We start from the raw sequence: 18904 nt of genomic DNA on the forward strand, positions 1-18904 counted from the left end.
GTCATGTAGGCATGCGCAATATTAGGTAACCCTGCATGAAATCTTGAGACTGGGTGTGTGTGCTTGGTTTTATATGGCCATTCTTGGCCAAATGCCACTTTTGTCTAGTCAGGGTATATATATATATAAAAACAGACACCACTGAAGGACAGGGGAAAGAGCAGTGGGGTAACAACATTATTGGACAAGAGCTGTTGTGCTCAGGGCTGCTGCTACTGTAACTGCAGTGATCAATCTATGGACAGAGAGCCTGTGAATAAACAAGACTCCACCTCTCCCCTTTGGCATCTGTGGCCTACATGAATAAAAGGAACAGAACTTGCAACACAAGCTTCTTAGAGAAGTTAATGTCTAAAAGGTGAGTTAGAGGTTGCATTTCAGAAAGATGGATGTAGAAGGGGAGGAAGCTGAGAACTGGAAGCAAACTAGAATGAGCTGAGCACTGTGATGTTCACAGGTCCATACCTGTAAGCCTAGCTACTTAGGAATCTGAGAGCAGGAGCATTGATGTTCCCAACCAGCTCATACAGAAAAGTTTATGAGACACCATCCATCTCAATGGAAGAAGCCTATCATTCGAGCTTTTCTCAGGAAACCTAAAACACATGAATCAAAGTCCCAGCTCTGAGTTCAAGCCCTGGTACTGACATGCACATACACCACACACACACAAATATAAAGGGAAAAAGACTTGGTGACACAGGTGCTGTCCTGCCAGCACTTGGAGTTTGAAGCAGGAGGATCATGAGTTTCAAGTCAGCCTGGGCTTCTTGTATAGATGAACAGGCAAAACTGGACAAAGGCTCAGGTCCTTACTGCCTGTGGTATGAAGGCCCACTCCTGTGTAGGACGTCAGTACCTTAGTCTTTCCTTGTTGCCACTGGCAACACAGCTCACCTTCCTTTCTATATGGTTTAAGCCTGATTATCAGCATTGTTTTTACTCACCTAATGGCCTAAAATTTAGTGACCAGTTATAGGAAATTTAGTGAATGCCAGGCCAGGGTCTGGACTATTATTGTCTCTGTGTCCACAAGACTGTGGCAGGTGTATGAAATAAATGTGAAATCTGGATATGGCCAGAGAATCTGGAATGTCTTCACATTCTCATTAAACAAAAGTTTTTGCTTTAAAAACCATAGGTTGAGCTGGGCGCTGGTGGATCATACCTGTAATTCTATCTCCTCAGGAGGCTGAGATCTAAGGATTTCGGTTCAAAGCCAGCCCAAGCAGGAAAGTCCATGAATCTCTTATCTCCAGTTAACCACCAGAAAACGGGAAGTGTACTGTGGCTCGAGTGGTAGAGCTCTCGCCTTGAGCTGAAGAGCTGAGGGACAGTGCCCAGGCCCAAAGTTCAAGCCCCATGATTGACAACAACAACAACAAAAAGCATTGGCTGGATGTAGGTGGCTTATGCCTGTAATCCTAGCTACTAACAAGGGTAAGATCTGAGAATAGCAGTTTCAAGCCATCCCAGTCAAAAATGTCCTTGAGATTCTTACCTGGAATTAACCTGTAAAAAGCCAGAAGAGGAGAGCTGTGAAAAGCTATGGGACAGCACCTAGGCTCTGAGTTCAAGCCGTAGTACCAGCACATACTCATTAAAAATCCATTGTCAGGTGCTGGTGGCTCAGGCCTATAATCCCGCTACTAAGGAGGCCGAGATCTGAGAATCACAGTTTGAAGCCAGCCTGGGTGGGAAAGTCTATGAGGCTCAGAGTGGTAGAGGTCTAGCCTTGAGTAAAAAAGCTCAGGGAGAGCTCATAGCCCTGAGTTCAAGCCCCATGGTCAAAAAAACAAAAGATATACACACATTATTGGTTTGAACTTTGTTTCTAGCTTTGTTCACCAGAGGGCAAGGCTATCTTTCCACAAGCTCACTGTAAATTTCCAGAAGAGAGTTAGTGTCTAGTGGGAAGGACCAGGGGCTGAGAACACACTGCCTACATTAACACTGCATTTTTTTTTCTTTTTTTGGGTCCGGTCGTGGGGCCTGAACTCTGGGCCTGGGTGCTGTCCCTCAGCTCTTCAGCTCAAGGCTAGCGCTCTACCACTTGAGCCACAGCGCCACTTCCGGCTTTTTTTCTTTTTTTGTTTATGTGGTGCTGAGGAATCGAACCCAGGGCCTTGAGCATGCAAGGCAAGCGCTCTACCACGGAGCCACCTTCCCAGCCCCCCCCTTTTTTTTTTTTGTCTGTCTTGGGACTTGAACTTGGGGTATGAGTGCTGTTCCTGAACTATGTTTTGCTCAAGGATAGTGCTCTGTCACTTTGGGCCATGGCACCACTTTCAGTTTTCTGGTGGTTAATTGGAGATGAGTGTCTCATGGGCTTTCCTGCCTGGGCTGGCTATGAACCACAATCCTTAGAACCTCCTGAGTAGCTAGGATTACAGGTGTGAGCTACCAGTGCCTGGCTGCATTTTTTTTTAATTTAATTTTATTTTTTTGTGAACATACTGTACAGAGGGGTTACAATTACATGGGCAGGATAATGCATACATTTCTTTTTTTTTTTTTGGGTCCGGTCGTGGGGCCTGAACTCTGGGCCTGGGCGCTGTCCCTCAGCTCTTCAGCTCAAGGCTAGCACTCTACCACTTGAGCCACAGCACCACTTCCTGCTTTTTTCATTTTGCTTATGTGGTGCTGAGGAATCGAACCCAGGGCCTTAGGCATACAAGGCAAGCGCTCTACCACTGAGCCACCTTCCCAGCCCCAATGCATACATTTCTTATCAAGCATTGCAGCCTCCTCCTTTGTTTACCCTTCACATCCCTTCCCTACCTCCCCTCTACCTCTCCACCACCCAATCCTCCCCCCTCCCCCCCCCCTGCATTTTTTAAAGACAGTACTGGGGATTAAACTCAGGGCTTTGTGCTTGTTAGGAAATCACTGTACACTTGAGCCACACCCCCAGTTCTTTTTTTTTTTTAATTTTATTTTTGTGAACATACTGTACAGAGGGGTTACAATTACATGGGCAGGATAATGCGTACATTTCTTATCAAGCATTGTAGCCTCCTCCTTTGTTTACCCTTCACATCCCTTCCCAGCCTTCCCCCCCACTCCCCCTACCCAATGTTTATTGCAGCATTATTTACCATAGCTAAGATATGGAACCAACCCAGATGCCCCTCAGTAGATGAATGGATCAAGAAAATGTGGTATATATACACAATGGAATTCTATGCCTCCATCAGAAAGAATGACATTGCCCCATTTGTTAGGAAATGGAAAGACTTGGAAAAAATTATATTAAGTGAAGTAAGCCAGGCCCAAAGAAACAGATCCCATGGTTTCCCTTATTTGCAATATCTAGTATATGTATGAGTCAAGCGGAAAAGGTCAGATAATGTGATGTTAGGAAAATGAACCCTTAGATATGTATTTTAATGTTTTTTTCTTTCATGCATTTGCTTCTAACGCATTTATAAGATTATCTCTTTGTTGCTTTGTATGTCCCTCCCCCACAGTATAACCCCTGCTTTCACTATATTTGATGTCAGTATAACTTGTGGAGGAGATGGGGAAAAACAAGTCGTTTAAGGATACAGGTGGACCTGTTGCAACAATGAGAAGTACAAGTTGTCATGTCAAAAACGAGCTTCACACCCCTAGTTCTTTTGCTTTTAGTTTAGTTTTCAGATAGAGACTCTTCAGATAGAGACTCACACTTTTATACAGAAAAGCCTAGGATCATGATCCTCCTACCTCTGCCTCCCAAGTAGCTGGGATTGTAGGCATGGGCCTCCTTGCTTGGCCCTTAAGTCTGGATTCTGAAATCTGAAAAGGACCACTCAGTTCTTCGAAGCCCTCCCAGAAAGTCCACACAACTATTTATCAAAAACCAGGGCAGGAAGTCAGGAGGGAGAGAAAATTCAAAGTGAAAGACTGTGGAGGAAGGATAAATACATTTTTTTTGACTATTGAAATAAGCTAGGCATTTTAGCTCAGCATTCATTTGGAGATGTAATTAACCTGGGGGAAGAGGACAAGACAAATCACAGCAAACTGATTCAGCAGAAATCACATCAGAGCTGGTTATTGACCTCGACAGGGGAGAGAAAAACCAATCAGAGAGGCTCAGAGCCGCCAGTAAATGAAATTCGCCCTTCCGAACTTGGCTTCTTTCTACTTGGGATGAGCAATTGTTAATCTGTGTGCAGTAAAATCAGGACAGCCCATAAACAACATTCAGTGTCTTAAAAAATGAAACCATTAATGTAACTGCATATGCTTCTCATCCGTTCTCTCCTGAAACAAGTGAAAAATTCTTTCTCTAGGGGCAATTAGGATCTTCTAGCACTTCCCGAAGAAATGCTACTTATTATAGGTGACAACTTAATGCTAAGAAGACACTTAGAAATAAAACTCCAGCTGTAATCGTTTTCGCTGGACCAAACTCTCTGGCTTTGGAAGCCTTGTATGTTTGGTACAAACCTTTTTTTTCCCCCTACAAGGGTTACATCTCTGTTTACTATTTATTATTGTGCACGTGTAGCCAAGGAATCAAGAGTCTTCATCCATAACTTGGGGTGCCAGAAATGTCTTTAACGGCCTTAAATCAAATTCACTTTGTCTCTTGACTCTTGCCTGCCTCGTGGGATAGGAGCTCAGGCATTTTTATAATATCTCTCCCTGTTCTAGGCATTGTGCTGAGATTTTGGAGTGCCAAGGCAGCCAGGAGGCCCCTGCTCCCTGTTGGGTAAGGACAGATGCCTGTGGGTGATCATTATGAACCCTTCAAATCTAAAGTTACCTTTGCTGATTTAGGACTCCAGTCCTAAGATCTTCAGTGAGGCTCATAATCCAAGCTGAGATCCTCACCCCAGGATGTCAGGCCACTGTCATCGCTGCAGCCCAGACATAACTTTGGGAGTACAGTTAAATGTCCATTTTTATGGAGAACTGTAGCCCACTGCCACAGGAGCTCATTATTATTATTATTATTATTAGCCATTATTTTGAGACAAGGTCTTGCTGTCTTGAATTCAAAATCCTTGTGCCTCAGCCTTCTGGGTGCTAGGATTACTGGTGTGTGACACTATGCCTAGGTGAGAGGCAAAATTTTTACTTGAGAAAACTCCACAGTCTCTTCCAAAACTCATCTCTCTCAGACTCTGCATTTCCCAAGAAGCCTAAGGTTGGGGGAGGGAGGAAGGCTGGTACATTCCTGGGGCTGTATGTCTCTCCTTGCTTCTTATGGAAGTGTGGCCTACACAGAACCTAGCAGTTACATGTAGATGAACTAGACCTCAAGGTCATGGTCCAGAATGTCATTCAACTCCTTCAGGGCCCAGGACCATGTCTTATCACAGTCCTGCTGATGGTGTAGAGGTCAGAGTTATGATGTCACACATTTAGTTGCCTGGTAGTACAGATGGGGAAACTGAGGCCTGGTAAAATGGTCTAGGCCCTTCCTGTGCAGCCACTCTTATCGCTGCAGCAGTGTGTTTATCACTGCAGCCTTATTGTGTTTTGTACAGCTGGGAGAGCTCAGGAACTTTCTGGAAGGCTGGCTGCCTAGAAGTTGCTGTGAACCAGGTATCATGGTGGGCCATCTGAGGCCTTCATATTGAAATGAGATGGTCCTGCCATTTGCTGGCATTGTGGCCTTGGCTGAGTCACCTGTGTGTCCCTCCCCGACCTTGACTAAATCACACTGCATGTAGCATTTCCCAAACCACTCAGTCACGGAACGCTTTGTGCCCAGCCAGACTTGCCAGGAAGGCCTCAGGGTCCCTTCCCAGATGTAGTACAGGTGCACAGCCTCTGTCCCCCAGTGGTCTTGTACCTCTGGTGGCAGCAGCTTCACTTGTCCCTAAAAAAGATGTTGAGGTGGTAGGATCTCAGCATGCCAGTGTTCTTGAACTCAAGGCACTATCCTTTAGCTTTACATTCAAGGCTGGTGCTCTACCGTTTGAGCCACAGCACCACTTTTGGCTTCTTGGTAGTTAATTGGAGATAAGAATCTCATGGACTTTTCTGTCCAGGCTGGCTTCAAGCTTTGATCCTAAGATCTCAGCCTCCTGAGTAGCTAGGATTATAGACTTAAACCACTGGTGCCGGCTAGCAAGTGTTGATGTTCACTTGGCACAGTGTGGACAGCCCCAATCTGGCCTTTTCTGACTCATTGGTCCCTGGGTGGTATCTGAGGAAGGCCACAGTTGCCCCTCAGGATATCCTCATCACTCCCAGTCCCGTTTTCCTCCCTTTAGGAGGAGCTGAGCATCCTGGTGAAGAAGCTGAGGGCCTCAGTGGGGAGAGGGTAGTGGAGCTTCTTAAAGGAGGGCCTCTTGTCCTTGGTCCTGTGGATGAAGAGCAGGCCTTCCTTCCTGGGCAGGGCCTGTTGGTTCTGCTCTGCAGGGCGAGGAGCTAGAGTGAAGGATGAGCAAGGCTGGGGTGGGGAGTGGAACAAACTAATAAGCTGTGGGGCCAGGGCCATGGGCCCAGGGCACGAGAGCAGCCATGAACCACAGAATAGTGATGGAGACCTGGGCTGAAGCGAGAACTGGACGGGTTCTGAGTAGTGGTGGTATGGCCATGGGGCAAAGCCATAGGTCCTCAAGGGCAGCAGTGGGTGGGTGTAGGTAATGGAACCTGAGGGTGGAGCTAATGGGAAGGGCCTGTGGAAAAGCTCACTCTCTTACCCAATGTCCACAAGCTTAGAGGAAGAATCTCAGCTAAGCCACATCATGGCACAGTGTGGTTCCATTCAAGTCCTGGAACCAGAGTGGCCATGTTGCCCATGGGCTGCTTGGGCCAGGAGTGAAAGAGGGACCTGGCCACTGTACCCCACTCCATTGCAGAGGTGGACGGAGAGGAGGTCGAGGCCCTGCCTGTGGGCCTTTCCCAGCCGTGTGGGGAAGAGGGTCATGAATGGATAGAGGTATTTGAGGCCTTTGAGGTCCTGATTGTTGAGGTCATTTGGATTCAACCTAACTGGCCTTCTTCTGGAAGTTTAGTAATGATAATCAGATGAATGAATGCATGTAGGAATGCGCAAATGGGTGCCTGAATGCATGCATGCATAAATGAATGAATGAGTTTTGGCCTTCATGGACCTATGACCCCAACACAGCTGGCCTCTGTGAGCTAGACACGGTGCCTCATGCTGTGACCACCAACCTGCTCAAGCTTTTTCTGGAGCAGAGGCTGGCAGGACTGTCTAGACCTGCTCTTTCAGCTGGTTCTGGTCTGAGCCCTAGGCAAAGCCCAGAGAAGGCAATAGCTGCCCAGGATTACACAGTGAGGATGAGACAGGGCTGACCTTGTACAAGCAGGTCTACATCCAAAAGCTATTTCTGATGAGGGGCTCAGAGTCTATGAGTGTGTACTGGGTTTAAGATAGCTGACAGGTTGAAGCAGTGTACACCAATCACCTTGGGGCTGGCAGGGAAGAAAGAGTGAGCAGGGAGGGACAGGCAAGTAGGAAAGGCAGGGGGCAGGGTGAGAGTGCAGACTGCAGGCAAAACCAGCAGGACCGGGTGATGCTTCCCTTGGGATGGAGACCTATTTCCCAGAGCCCCCGAGCTGTGCAGAGGACAGGAACCTGGACCTGGATTCCTAGGTAGACGCAGCCTGAGAGCTTTAGCACTCTGGGCTGGTGCCAATCTGGAAGTAAGCACTAAGGTCAGTTGCTGGGGAGATGGGGGCAGAAGTGACAGACACCAGGCACAGGAGGCCAGGATGAGATCTTGTGTGTGTGTGTGTTTGCTTAGAGGTGGCCTGGGGCTGAGACCCTTCTCTGAGCTCATCTTTCTTCCCACAAGAGAGACCTCATTCCATGCTGATGTCCTAGTACACAGAAACCCACCTAGAGTTGGGCTGGCCCCCTCCCTCACCATTGCCATGGTGACTACTGAGCTGGGGCCTTGAACTGGAATGGTCAGGACTCCCAGCCACTAAGCATTCTGGGGAGCTCAGGCAGTGTGCAGGCCAGCTACACAGGTGTCCTGGCACCTTCCTTCTCTCTGCATCCTAGATGTACTGAGGACCCCAGGGAGGCTCCTGTCCAGCAGACTTTGAACCCGGGCCCTGCATGGGACTCCCCTCTCCCCACACCTTCTCCAGGCAGCCAGAGCCCCCTGGCTTCCAGCCTTCCACCTCTCTAGCTAGTAGGATTTCAGACCCAGAGTTCCCAGAAAGAGAAACCGAGGCTTCCTGAGCTAGGGTCCTGAGGGCCAGGGAAGAAGAAACTCAGCCCTGGAGCCTGGAGCCCACTGATAAGGGTGGGACAGGGGGTGTCTGAAAGCTCCCTAAATCTGGCCAGCAAGCAGAAGAATCCTCAAAGATGTCACCACCTGCAGCATTTCCAGTCTCGCTTACCCTCTCTCAAATGGATGGGTCCTCCATTCGAACCCCGCTCTTCCCGTGAGGCTCTTCTTGCTTGAGTACACATCACAAAGTCCCCTGAAGACCCTGGCCTCTGAGCGTCTCAGGTGTGCATTTGTGGTGCCACGGGCTCGGGTCGACAGAGGAAGGCCCCTGCTTATAGGAGCACCCCACCCCGCAACCACCCCGCGCGGCTTGCCCCCCCCCCCCCCCCCCCAGCTCTCCGTTCCCGGCCGCAGCCGACACCTTCCTGGTCGCCACACGCTGGCTGCTGCTGCTCTCGTGGACGGGCCCTGGGGACCCCGCAAGGATCAGGCTTGAAGGGGGCAGCGCCCTCTCGAAAAGTTGGGACGTCCATCCCCGGCGGGCCTCGCCCAACCTCGGCGGGCAGGCTCCTCCCCGGCGACCTGGGCTTGGCCCCCGCGGGTTGGAGCGCGGAGGCCTGGCGGGGGGACCCGGACGCCGAGGTCCGGGTGCGGCGCGCGGGCCACGGAGGCCGCTCATTCAACCCGCCCCTTCCCTGCCCTCTCCAGCCCCTCCACCAGTCAGAGATGGGGATTCCAGGAGTGGGTGTGGCCTTCTGGGTCTTGGTGCTCATTGGTCTTCTGGGGAAGGGGCGGGGCCTGCCACTCAGTCCTTTACGACGCCTAAGAATTGCTCAGGGTGCTCAGGGTCTCAGGGGGAGAATTCCCTGCTGGATGGAGGTGAGTGGGGTGACTGCAGGTGTTTCCCCAGCGCCCTTCACCTAGAGTCTGTCCAGAGCCCAGTTTCTGGAATTGCCCATCTGTGTGGTTATCTCCTCAATCTGGAGGGCGGGGACTTGGGGAGGCGGGCGGGGGGCACCGTCCTGGGCCCGGCCGAGGGCGACTGCGGCCACCTGTCATTGCCCCCATCATGGATGCAGACTTGAGTTCCAGCCTTAGCTCTGCCTTCCCCTCGCTGGACGGCTCCGGGGCAGCCTCCTGGGCTTCCATGAGCTTGTTTCATTTCACCACCTGCAAAGAGGCGTTGGCTGGGGTGCGGATGGAGGTGGGGTGTGTGTGTGTGTGGCTCAGCCACAGAGAACCTCTGCAGGAGATGAGGGAAGGGGTGGGGTGCAGGGCCAGCACAGAATCTAGATTCTGTACTATTCTGTCATTTTAATTCTGTAACTTATACACTCCATGCACACTTGACCACATTCACATGGTATTGAAGATGCACATTGTGTTTAAGCAAGAAGTCTCTTATCTCTTCCAACCACACATATTCCCTTCCTCAGGGAGTTTACTGTTCCTGGTTCCTGGAGACAGTCTCTGGTAACGCTTCAGCAGACCTGCAGGTTTTCTTTTAGACACAAATAATAGCTTCTAAGTTTCTGTTGACAGGGGACAAGCAAGCTTGGTCTGAAGGCACTACCCCTCCATCCCAGATCATCCCCCAGCTGAGGCCTCTGTGGCCTCACTCACTTGCAATTCCAGGTGCTGCCCCGAGGGGGAGGGGTGCTCACTGGGTGTCACCACGTGGTGGGTCGGACAGGGGTGGGGGTGTGTAGCACACGAGCCCACTTCCATACTCTTGTCTTCTCATCAAGAAGGGACACTAGCTCAGAGAACACTTGCTAATACACCCTCAGCCCCATCTGGCCTTCAGGGACAGCTATAGCAGGCGGCAGTGACGAGAGAGCTGGCAGGATGTCCTAATTCTCTGAGTCCCCAACATCCACAGCACCTTCCAGGCCTCTTGACCCCAGGCTCTGCCATTTGGCGGGCTCACCTGGTTGGGTGCCTTCCAGGTGTTTCACATGGGACCACTCCCACTCAGCCACAGTCCCCCCGTCATTCACCACTGGGAATTTTACCTTAAACAGGAGACCCAGCACTGGGGGTGGGGCCACCCCTGAGCTCTGAGGACAATAGCCGGGGACAGGAGGCTGGTACTAAAGAACACATCCCCAGAACCCAACAGAGGGTACTTGAATCCAGCTGGGTGCCCTGGATGCAGTCTGCACTCCTTACCCTCTTTGGGCCTCGGTATCCTACAATGAGAGGGGTGTGTGTGTGTGTGTGTGTGTGTGTGTGTGTGTGTGTGTGTGTGTGTGTGTGTGTGTGAGAGAGAGAGAGAGAGAGAGAGATTAGCGCTCTCAGGATCCAGCCTGAGTGAATCAGTCACTTGAGGGAGATGGGGGCTGAGGCTCATCTCTGCCTGCAGATACTCTGTGTGGATAGGGACCTTCCACCTGGAGGCCATGGTTTGAGTTGGGGGATCCACTGCTCAAGAAAACTGTGAGGGATCACTGGCGCCTCCCCAGTCCTCTACACACACTATCCTTGGTAGAACAAGAGTGGGGAATCTGAGCAACCCATTCTGGGGTACACAGGAGCGACTGCAGCTCAACCAGGGCATCCACCTTGGCTGAGAGCTACTCCCAGCCAGACAGGGTCAAGGCCAGGGATGCTGTGTCTGGTGAGTCACCCCAGGGCTGTGCCAGAGGGAAGGTGGACTGGGTGCACTTCCTGATTGGTGGCACTGGAGAGCTTGGAGTCGTACACTCTGAGAAGTAGGAGGTGGGGGGAGAGAGGTAGAGGTGAAGTGGGGCAGCCCTGTCCAGTGTGAGCAGGAGACACAGCTGTCCCAGGACCCCCAATCTGAGGGAGGATGTGGTATCTTCCTGAAGGGGTCAGGCTAGGAAAGCCCCTGAGCTGGATCTAGGAAGGACATGGGCAGGAACCAGGAAGGACAGAGGGACAGAGGGGACTCAGAAAGTTCCTTCCCCATGAGCATCAGACTTGGGGGTGGCTGGAGCCCTAGGTTGGACTCTGCCCTGACATGCCCAGTGGTCTCCAGAGTCTAGGAGCCCCTCTCCAAGGCTGAATGATGGGGGACAAATGGCTTGGGAGGGTGGAAGGGTGATAGCCTAGCCACACCCAGACCCACCCTGGGCAGCAAGCATGGCCTCAGCTGCCAGGACTGCCACCCACTGCCCCATAGCCAAGCCCAGACTGCATCCACCTGTCTGTCCTCAGCTCTGTCTGCAGCATATTCCAAGAGCTGGTAGAGTGCTTGCCTAACAAGTGCAAGGCCCTGGGTGCATGCATGCGCACACGTGCATGCATGTACACACACAGGCACATGCAAGCACACAGAGGCATACACATGCATGCACAGTTTTGCATCTCTGGGTCCTTGCTTAGGCCAACTCTCTATGGGAAACTGGTTCCAGCTGGCCTTGGTGCCTGGCCCCCCTCCAGTGCACCACTAGCACCTACCCCCCCCCCCCCCCAGAGCAACCACAAATAAGCAAACAAACCATGGAAGCACAAATTCAAATGCTTGACACAAATAAGATGTTTAATCTTGCTAATGAGCTAAGATATGCAAATTAAAAATGAAGTGATATATTTTTTTGGCAGTAATGGGAATTGAACTCTGGGCCTCACAATTGCTAGGCAGTTTCTTTGCCTCCAAACCCATGCCCCTGGCCTGGTCTTGTTTTAGTTGTTTCCCAGATAGGTTGTCTTGGTGGTTTTGCCTGGGGCCAGCCTCAGATCATGATCCTCCTACTTATGCCTCCCACAGGTGTGTACCATCATGCCATGCTTGTTGGTTGAGAAGGAATCTTGTTTTTCACCTGAGCTAACCGTGATCCCTAGTCCTTTCCATCAATGCCTCTTGAGAAGCTGCGAGTACAGACATGAACTACTCAGCCCAGGTATTATTGTTTTTGAGACTTTTTTTTTTTTTCACTATGTAGCCCAGGCTGTCCTTGAACTCTCAATCCTCCTGTTTCAGCCTCCCAGGTGCTGGGATTGCAGATGTGTACTGCTGTGTCCTGCTTCCACATAAGATGTTTGAGGGGAGATGGTTGGTGCTGTGAATGTGCGGGTGTTTCCCAGGCCCTTAGAGATCAGAGTGCTCCCTTAGGATGCAGACTGGATCTGAGGCCTCTGTTTAGCCTGTGGAGTTCTGGGCTGGGTCCCAGGTCCTGTCCAGCAGTGGGTGCTCTGTGGAGGGCAGGGGGAATTGGCACTGCTGTCACTGTGGGCTGCGGGGGGTGGGGGTGGAGAGGGCAAGACAGGGCTCCAGCCTCCACAGTCCAGGCTGCCAGGGACCTGTGTCCAGCAGCAAGACAGGTCCTCTCTGCACTGCATCCAGTTCTATCCCCTTGAGCTCTGCAGAGTGACCTTGATCCCCCACACCTGTGGGAAGCTTGGGGGTTCTGGGATGACAGCTTTGTCCTACTAGATGACATCGCAAAGGAAGATGTCTACAGGTCAGAGCTGCTGGGGGCTGGGCATAGTGGAGCACACCTGTAATCCCTGCTAGGAGGGAGGCAGAGGTAGGAGGATCATAGTCTGAAGCTGAATAAAACAGGTGCAGCTCAAAATAGAAGAGGGCCTGTCTAGCAAGCACAAGGTCCTGAGTTCAAACCCCAGTACCACCAAAAAAGGAAGAAAGAAATACTTCATGCTGGACGCAAAGACACAGCTCTATAATCCCAGCCACTTGAGAGGTGGGGGCAGGAGGAGGATCATAGTCTGAGACTGGCCTAGGCAAAAGCTACGAAAAAGACAAACTGATGGATAAAGGGCTGGATTCATGGCTCAAGTGGTAGTGCCCCTGCCCAGCGAGTGTGAGCTCCAAGTTCAACCCTCAGTGTCCTGCTCCGCCCCTTTACTCCAAAGGAGGAAAATGAAGGGACTCTGGTGAACAAGGAGGAAGGGGGAGGGTGTGACCAGGTCAGCTGGAGGAACGCAGGCCAGGCACTTGCTCCCCTGCCCCCTCCTCCAGGCCTCAGCTGCCGGGGTGGGCTAGGGGCTGAGGCTGGGGAGGGGTTCCAGGCTGGGATCACAGCCCACGGGCAGGGTGGCGGCCTCGCTGGGTGGGATGTGGTGGGTGGTGTAGCGCTTCCCCATGAAGGAGCCAATCCGTAATTGTTCAGGGACCTCCTCTGGCCACCACAGGCTGGAGCTGGACAAGAGAGGAGATCAGGGGCTCTGTGTCTCTGTGGCATGGAGGCTCACACACAAGCACACACTCATGCGCCTGCACACACAGAGTATCCCCATCCTGCATCCTCCCCTCTCCCTCTCCTCCCCGCTGCAGCTAGCTGGGTGGGATGCCTCCTCCAGGTGGTCGCCCTGACTACCTCCCATGATATTCTCATGGGAGAATATCAGACCCATGGAGAAGGGTTTGCGAACATAGTGATGGGCAGGGCCAGAGTGTGGCAGCCCCCAAACCTGTCTGGGAGGACCGTTGGATCACCCCTGCCCCCTTCCCCCATGGGAGACTGGCCGAGCAGAAATTGCCAGCTGCCACCCTGTGTGGAGGGAGTGGGAGTCAGAGCCACAGTGCGCATGGGGACTTCTGGGTGCCATCAACAGAGTGGGGTTCGGGGTGGGGCAAGAGGCCAAGCTGCCTCCACTCACAAGCGCATGGTGGAGGCTGCCAGGAAGGCCAGGAGCAGGAGGCCAGCGAGGGAAGAGAGGATAGAGGAGATGACAATCATGCAGCCGCTCCGCCGGCCTGGCCAGGTGTCGATAGAACCCGGGGCTTTGCCTGTACCGCAGGGGCTACTCAGAGGGATGGGATCCAGGGCTGCCTGGGACCTCCCTCCCTACCTCCCTCTTCCCCTCTCTTCCTCCCTTCCTCCCTCCCTCCCTCCCCAGCCATGCTCACACCTCACAGCCTGGCTGCTTGAGGGATCCAGACAGACTCAGGGGTCTCTGCTCTGCTCTCTGGAGTCTGTCATTCAAGGCCTTCAGGAGCTGGGATCTTCCCACCCTACTCCCCCCATGGCCTTCACAGCCCACCTCCCAGGCAACTGCCACCACTCCTTTTGTCTAAACACTTTTATGTGCTTGGACCATCTAAAAAGATGTATGCATATACATATTATTATTTTTTGGGGGGGAGGATCAGTTGTGGGATTTGAATTCTGGGCCTGGATGCTCTCCCTCAGCTCTTCAGCTCAAGGTGAGCACTCTACCACGTAAGCCACAGCACCACTTCAGATTTTTCTCATGGTTAATTGTTGATAAGAGTCTCATGGACTTTCCTGCCTGGCCTGGCTTTGAACCTCAATCCTCAAATCTCAGCCTCCTGAGTAGCTAGGATTACAGCCATGAGTCACCAGCACCTGGCTGTCCAAATTATGTATTTAGATGTTACTATAGTCTGAACTCAGGGCCTCACATTTGTTAGGCAGTCATTGTACCACTTGAGCTATGCCTCCAAGCCCTTTTTGCTTTAGTTTTATTTTATTGTATTTTTATTTTAATAGGGTCTTACATTTTTACTCAGGCTGGCCTCAGACAGCAAGCCTTCCTCCACTGCCTGCGTAGCTGGGACTACAGGTGTGTACCACTATGCTCACCCCTCTTCCCCCCCCCCCCCCCCATCTTGTTGAGACAGGGTCTTTCCTACATAGCTCAGATTGGTCCTGAAGTTGTGATCCTGAGTACCAGGACTACAAGTGAGAACCACCATGCTTGGCTGTTTCATTCTCCCCTTCTGGAGAAACTCCTAGAATCCACTGCCCAGCCCTGGCTTTGGCTTCCTTTGTGCTCAGGACCTTCTCACCAAACTCAGCAGCTGGCCTGGTGCTGGGTCCTCGAAGGCCACAGGCTGCTTCTGTCCCTAGTAGGGCCGGGGACTGGGCACCCCTATGATAGAGCTGACCCAGGCCCACACTCCAGCCTGAGGTCTACTTGGGGGTTGGTCTGTATTCTGGAGGCCCCACTCCCTGGAAGTAGGGGGCCAGCTGAGCAGGACAGCTCTGCAGCAGGTGAGTGGGCAGCCCGCTGAGCTGGGAAGTCTAGGCGGCTGTGTACCTTGCTGGAGAGCGATGGGGTCCGACCACTGTGTCTCAGCCTTGGGGGAGCCACTGGCATCCATGAGGAGAAACTTAACACTGGGTGGGAGGAGAATAGGAGAGTAGGGGGGGACTCAGAGGCCTGGAGGCAGGGTGCTGCCTGCCTTTAGGCCGGGTAAGGAGGCGCGGGAGAGGGGCTGGAGGCCCAAGCGGTGAGGCTGTGGGGCAATGACCCTGCCAGTGGATGTGGGGGCCAGGAGCGGTGCTGTCTCCCCTGTGTTCTCTGCTCTGTATCCCACGTTCGGCCCTCCTTTTCTGGTGGGACAGGCCCCCAGAAGTCCCCTGTTTTCTCATCTCAGCTTCACTACAACCTCAACAGGCCAACCGGCACTCCGTGCCTCAGTTTCTTCATTTGTAGAAGTGGGTAGGAGTCCCCCAGGCCCCCTATCCGCTTTGAGATCCCGCTGCCTGGAGCCCACCTCCTGCTCTAGGAAAGGCCGTTTTCTGTTACCCACCCCACTCAAGACGTAAACTGAGGCTGGCAGGGAGGAGCCGCTTGTGCAGCCTTCCATCCAGGCCTGGGCGGGGCCAGGAAGGGTGAGGAAACCTGGTCCCTGACGCCGGCCTTCCCACCCACCACGGACCAATCCTAGGGCCCGGGGGCGGGGCCAACCCAATCAAATCCTAGAAGCCACACCCTCTCAGCCGCACAACCCAATCCTAGAGCTTGGGGGCGGGGATAGCCCCGCCTCCCTCCCCACCTGGCCCAATCCCAGGGTACGGGGGTGGGGTCAACACACCTGTAGGGGCCTGGGCTGGGCAGGGGGTCATTGCAATAGGGCTGCTGGCTGCAGCTGACATCGTTGCCCACCCGCAGCACGGGCACACCGCCACTGCCACCCTCCGGATCCTCGCAGGGCAGGTGGTCCAGGAACAAGGGCATAGTCATGTAGTAGCCATCGCTCAGCAGATGTGGGGAGGCTGGGATCTCGGCCAGCGTTTGCGGATTCTGGAAACCGCTGGAGGCTGCAGGATGGAGGGACAGACAGACGGAAGAGACGGTCCTGTCCTGCGGACCAGGGCCACTGTGGCCAGCTCCTCCAGCCCTGAGTCCCCACACCATCCCCTTCCTCAGAAGTCCAGAGACAAAACCAGCTTTTCCACCTTCAGAGTCCCTTGGGATCAAGCCCTCCTCCCACCCTCTCCAGGGATTCCCTGCCTAGAAATCCCCAGCTCCCCCTCAACCACACCCTTACCCGGGGACCCCAGAACACACACCATTGCTGAAGGCCACTACCAGCCAGATAGTGTCTGCTGTGTCTGCAAGCCCATCAAAGACACAGCGAGGCTGTGCCAGAGAGAACGTAGTGGCTGTGACCTTCCCTTCCAGGTCCCAGCCTGTTATCTGTGGTCTGTAGGGGATCAGCTCTGTGGCTAGTGGGGGGAGGGAGAAGGGGGCAGTAGGGGTGGGTGTTAGTGGGTAAGAGGGTCTTGGGGGCCCCGGGGGCCCTGGGACTGCTGCTCCCAGTTCCAGGAGATGGGCCCCCAGTGTCCAGTCATTCCATCAGGTTCCCTAGTACCTTGGGTCATCTTATAGCCCCGACCCTCACTCACCCAGGCTCAGGCCAGGCTGGACACAGATCAGCACGGAGAGGAGCAGCCAAGGGCAAGGTTGCCTCTTGGGGAACCCCATGATCGCCAGCAAGCAAGCAGAGCACCCCGAGGCTCAAGGGTTGGTCTAGCCACCTCCTGCTGCACCCCACACCCACACCTCAGGCCTGGAGATCTGGTTAGTCAGGCTGCCAGGAAGGGCAGGAAAGACCAGAAAAATGTAAATGCATCTCACTCCTCCAGGCAGTCCAGCCCAGCACAGAGAGGGGGCAGGGTGGGCTCTGGAGTAGACCAGGCCCTAGCATGGGCTACTGGGCCTTCCCACCTCCAGCTGATGTCAGGGGTTGGAGCCCCACCTGCCACCTAGCCAGGGAGGAGGAGGTCCCTGAGGGAAAGCTGGGCTTATAGCCACATGCCTGAGATTCCTGCACTGTGAGTGCCAGGACCAACCCTCTGACCATCCATCCCCTCCCAGGAGATGAGGCATGTGGAGGAGAGGGCAGGACAGTTTCATCTTGCCCACTGTATCCCCCAGGTAGGCCCGTGAGCCTGTTGACTCTCTGTGCCCTTTCCTCTACAAGGCCAAATCCTCCTAGCTTCAGATCGATGGACTGTGCAGCCCTGGACAGCGGACAGCTGACCAGGCTCCAATGACTTCATCCCAGTGGCTCTATTTTTTAGATCATAATTGATATACCATAAAATCCACAGCTCAGGGGCTGGGAATGTGGCTTAGTGGCAATGTGCTTGCCTAGCATGCATGAAGCCCGAGGTTCAATTCCCCAGTACCACATAAACAGAAAAAGCCAGAAGTGGTGCTGTGGTTCAAGTGGTAGAACACTAGCTTTGAGCAAAAGAAGCTCAGGGACAGTGTCCAGGCCCTGAGTTCAAGCCCCAGGACTGGCAAAAAAAAAAAAAAAAAATCACAGCTCAGCCTGGTTTGCGCTCAAGGCCATGTGCTTGCTAAGCAGGTCTACCATTTGAGCCATGCTTCTAGCCTGGCATTCTCTCTCCTCTCTCTCTCTCAACACACACACAAAGGTGCCAGGGTTGGAACTCACTCTGCTGGTGCTCTGTTACTTGAACCATGCCTCTAGCTCAGTTTTGTTTTTGCCATTCCTGAGGCTTGAACTCGGCCAGGGCATTGTCCCTGGTTCTTTTTGCTCAGGTCTAGCACTCTACCATTTTGAGCCACAGCACCACTTTCCAGCTTTTTCTGTGATCAACTGGAGATAAGAGTCTCATGGACTTTCCCGCTCAAGCTGGCATTGAAGCATGATCCTCAGATTTCAGCCTCCTGAGAAGCTAGGATTCCAGGCATGAGCCCTGGCGCTAGGCTAGCCTAGCTTTTTGCTAGTTAAATGGAGAGGGAGTCTTGTGGAGTTTTCTTCCCTGCGTTATCATCAGACTGAAATCCCCTGATCTTAGCCTCCTCTGTAGCCAGGATGACAGGCATGAGCCAGCAGTACCTGGCTGTCCAGTTTCTTTCTCTGAGCCTGTTTGCAGATCTGTTCATGGCATAGTAGGGAAAGGGGCCTTCTACTCTTAGGACTAATATTCCTTCACATGCAAATATTACATTCATTTTTCACCATCTGATGAATATTCAGGTGTTTCTGCTTTGGGCTATAATCAACATTTGCACACACCTTCTTTGTGGGGACACATTTAAAAAAATAGAATTCACTTTATTGTTATTCTAGAGGTGATCTACAGAGGGGTTACATTTACATAGGTAGTTGAGTGCATTTCCTGTCTGCACAGTGTCATCTGTTCCCTCACTCTCTCCCACATCCTCCCTCCTTCTCCACCCACAAGTTGCAGAGTTCACTTTCATCAATGTCCAGTGAGCTCCACGGCTGCACTTTTTCACCCTTTGTCCTCAGATTCTGTGCCCTTCTCCCACCCTCCCACAGATGGGGGGGGGGGCACATTCTTGTTATCACTGGGAGTGGAATTGTCCAGTCATATGGTAACCTCCTTTCTGAGGAACTGCCTGCTCCTCAGGGGGCCACCCTTCACAGCCCCACCAGCACTGGGGAGGCTGCATTCCTCCACCTTCTCTCTCACGATGTTGATATCTTAAGGTTTTGATTTGCGTTTCCTTGACTAATGACATTGAGCAGATTTTCATGTGTTTGTCTGTCTAGAAAGATGATTATTCAA

The 18904-nt window shown here is 52.6% G+C and overlaps 1 protein-coding gene across 2 annotated transcripts; it reads right to left on the bottom strand.

Annotated features, from left to right (window-relative positions):
- Positions 1-11684: 11684 nt before the first annotated feature.
- Positions 11685-17001, bottom strand: Upk3b (uroplakin 3B). Of its 2 annotated transcripts, none has more exons than XM_042686868.1 (6): positions 16742-17001; positions 16406-16555; positions 15928-16153; positions 15147-15226; positions 13743-13872; positions 11685-13281 (listed from the first exon to the last, which is right to left on the bottom strand). In XM_042686868.1, exons 1-6 carry the CDS (start codon positions 16818-16820, stop codon positions 13122-13124), a joined length of 825 nt encoding a protein of 274 aa, XP_042542802.1. In that variant the 5' UTR covers positions 16821-17001; the 3' UTR covers positions 11685-13121. The 2 variants fall into 2 exon arrangements, with proteins under 2 accessions (XP_042542802.1, XP_042542801.1); XM_042686867.1 differs by having other exon boundaries at positions 16406-16561.
- Positions 17002-18904: the final 1903 nt, after the last annotated feature.

Source organism: Dipodomys spectabilis, unplaced genomic scaffold (genome assembly GCF_019054845.1).
Source record: "Dipodomys spectabilis isolate Male_0828 unplaced genomic scaffold, ASM1905484v1 ptg000098l, whole genome shotgun sequence".
Taxonomy (NCBI): domain Eukaryota; kingdom Metazoa; phylum Chordata; class Mammalia; order Rodentia; family Heteromyidae; genus Dipodomys; species Dipodomys spectabilis.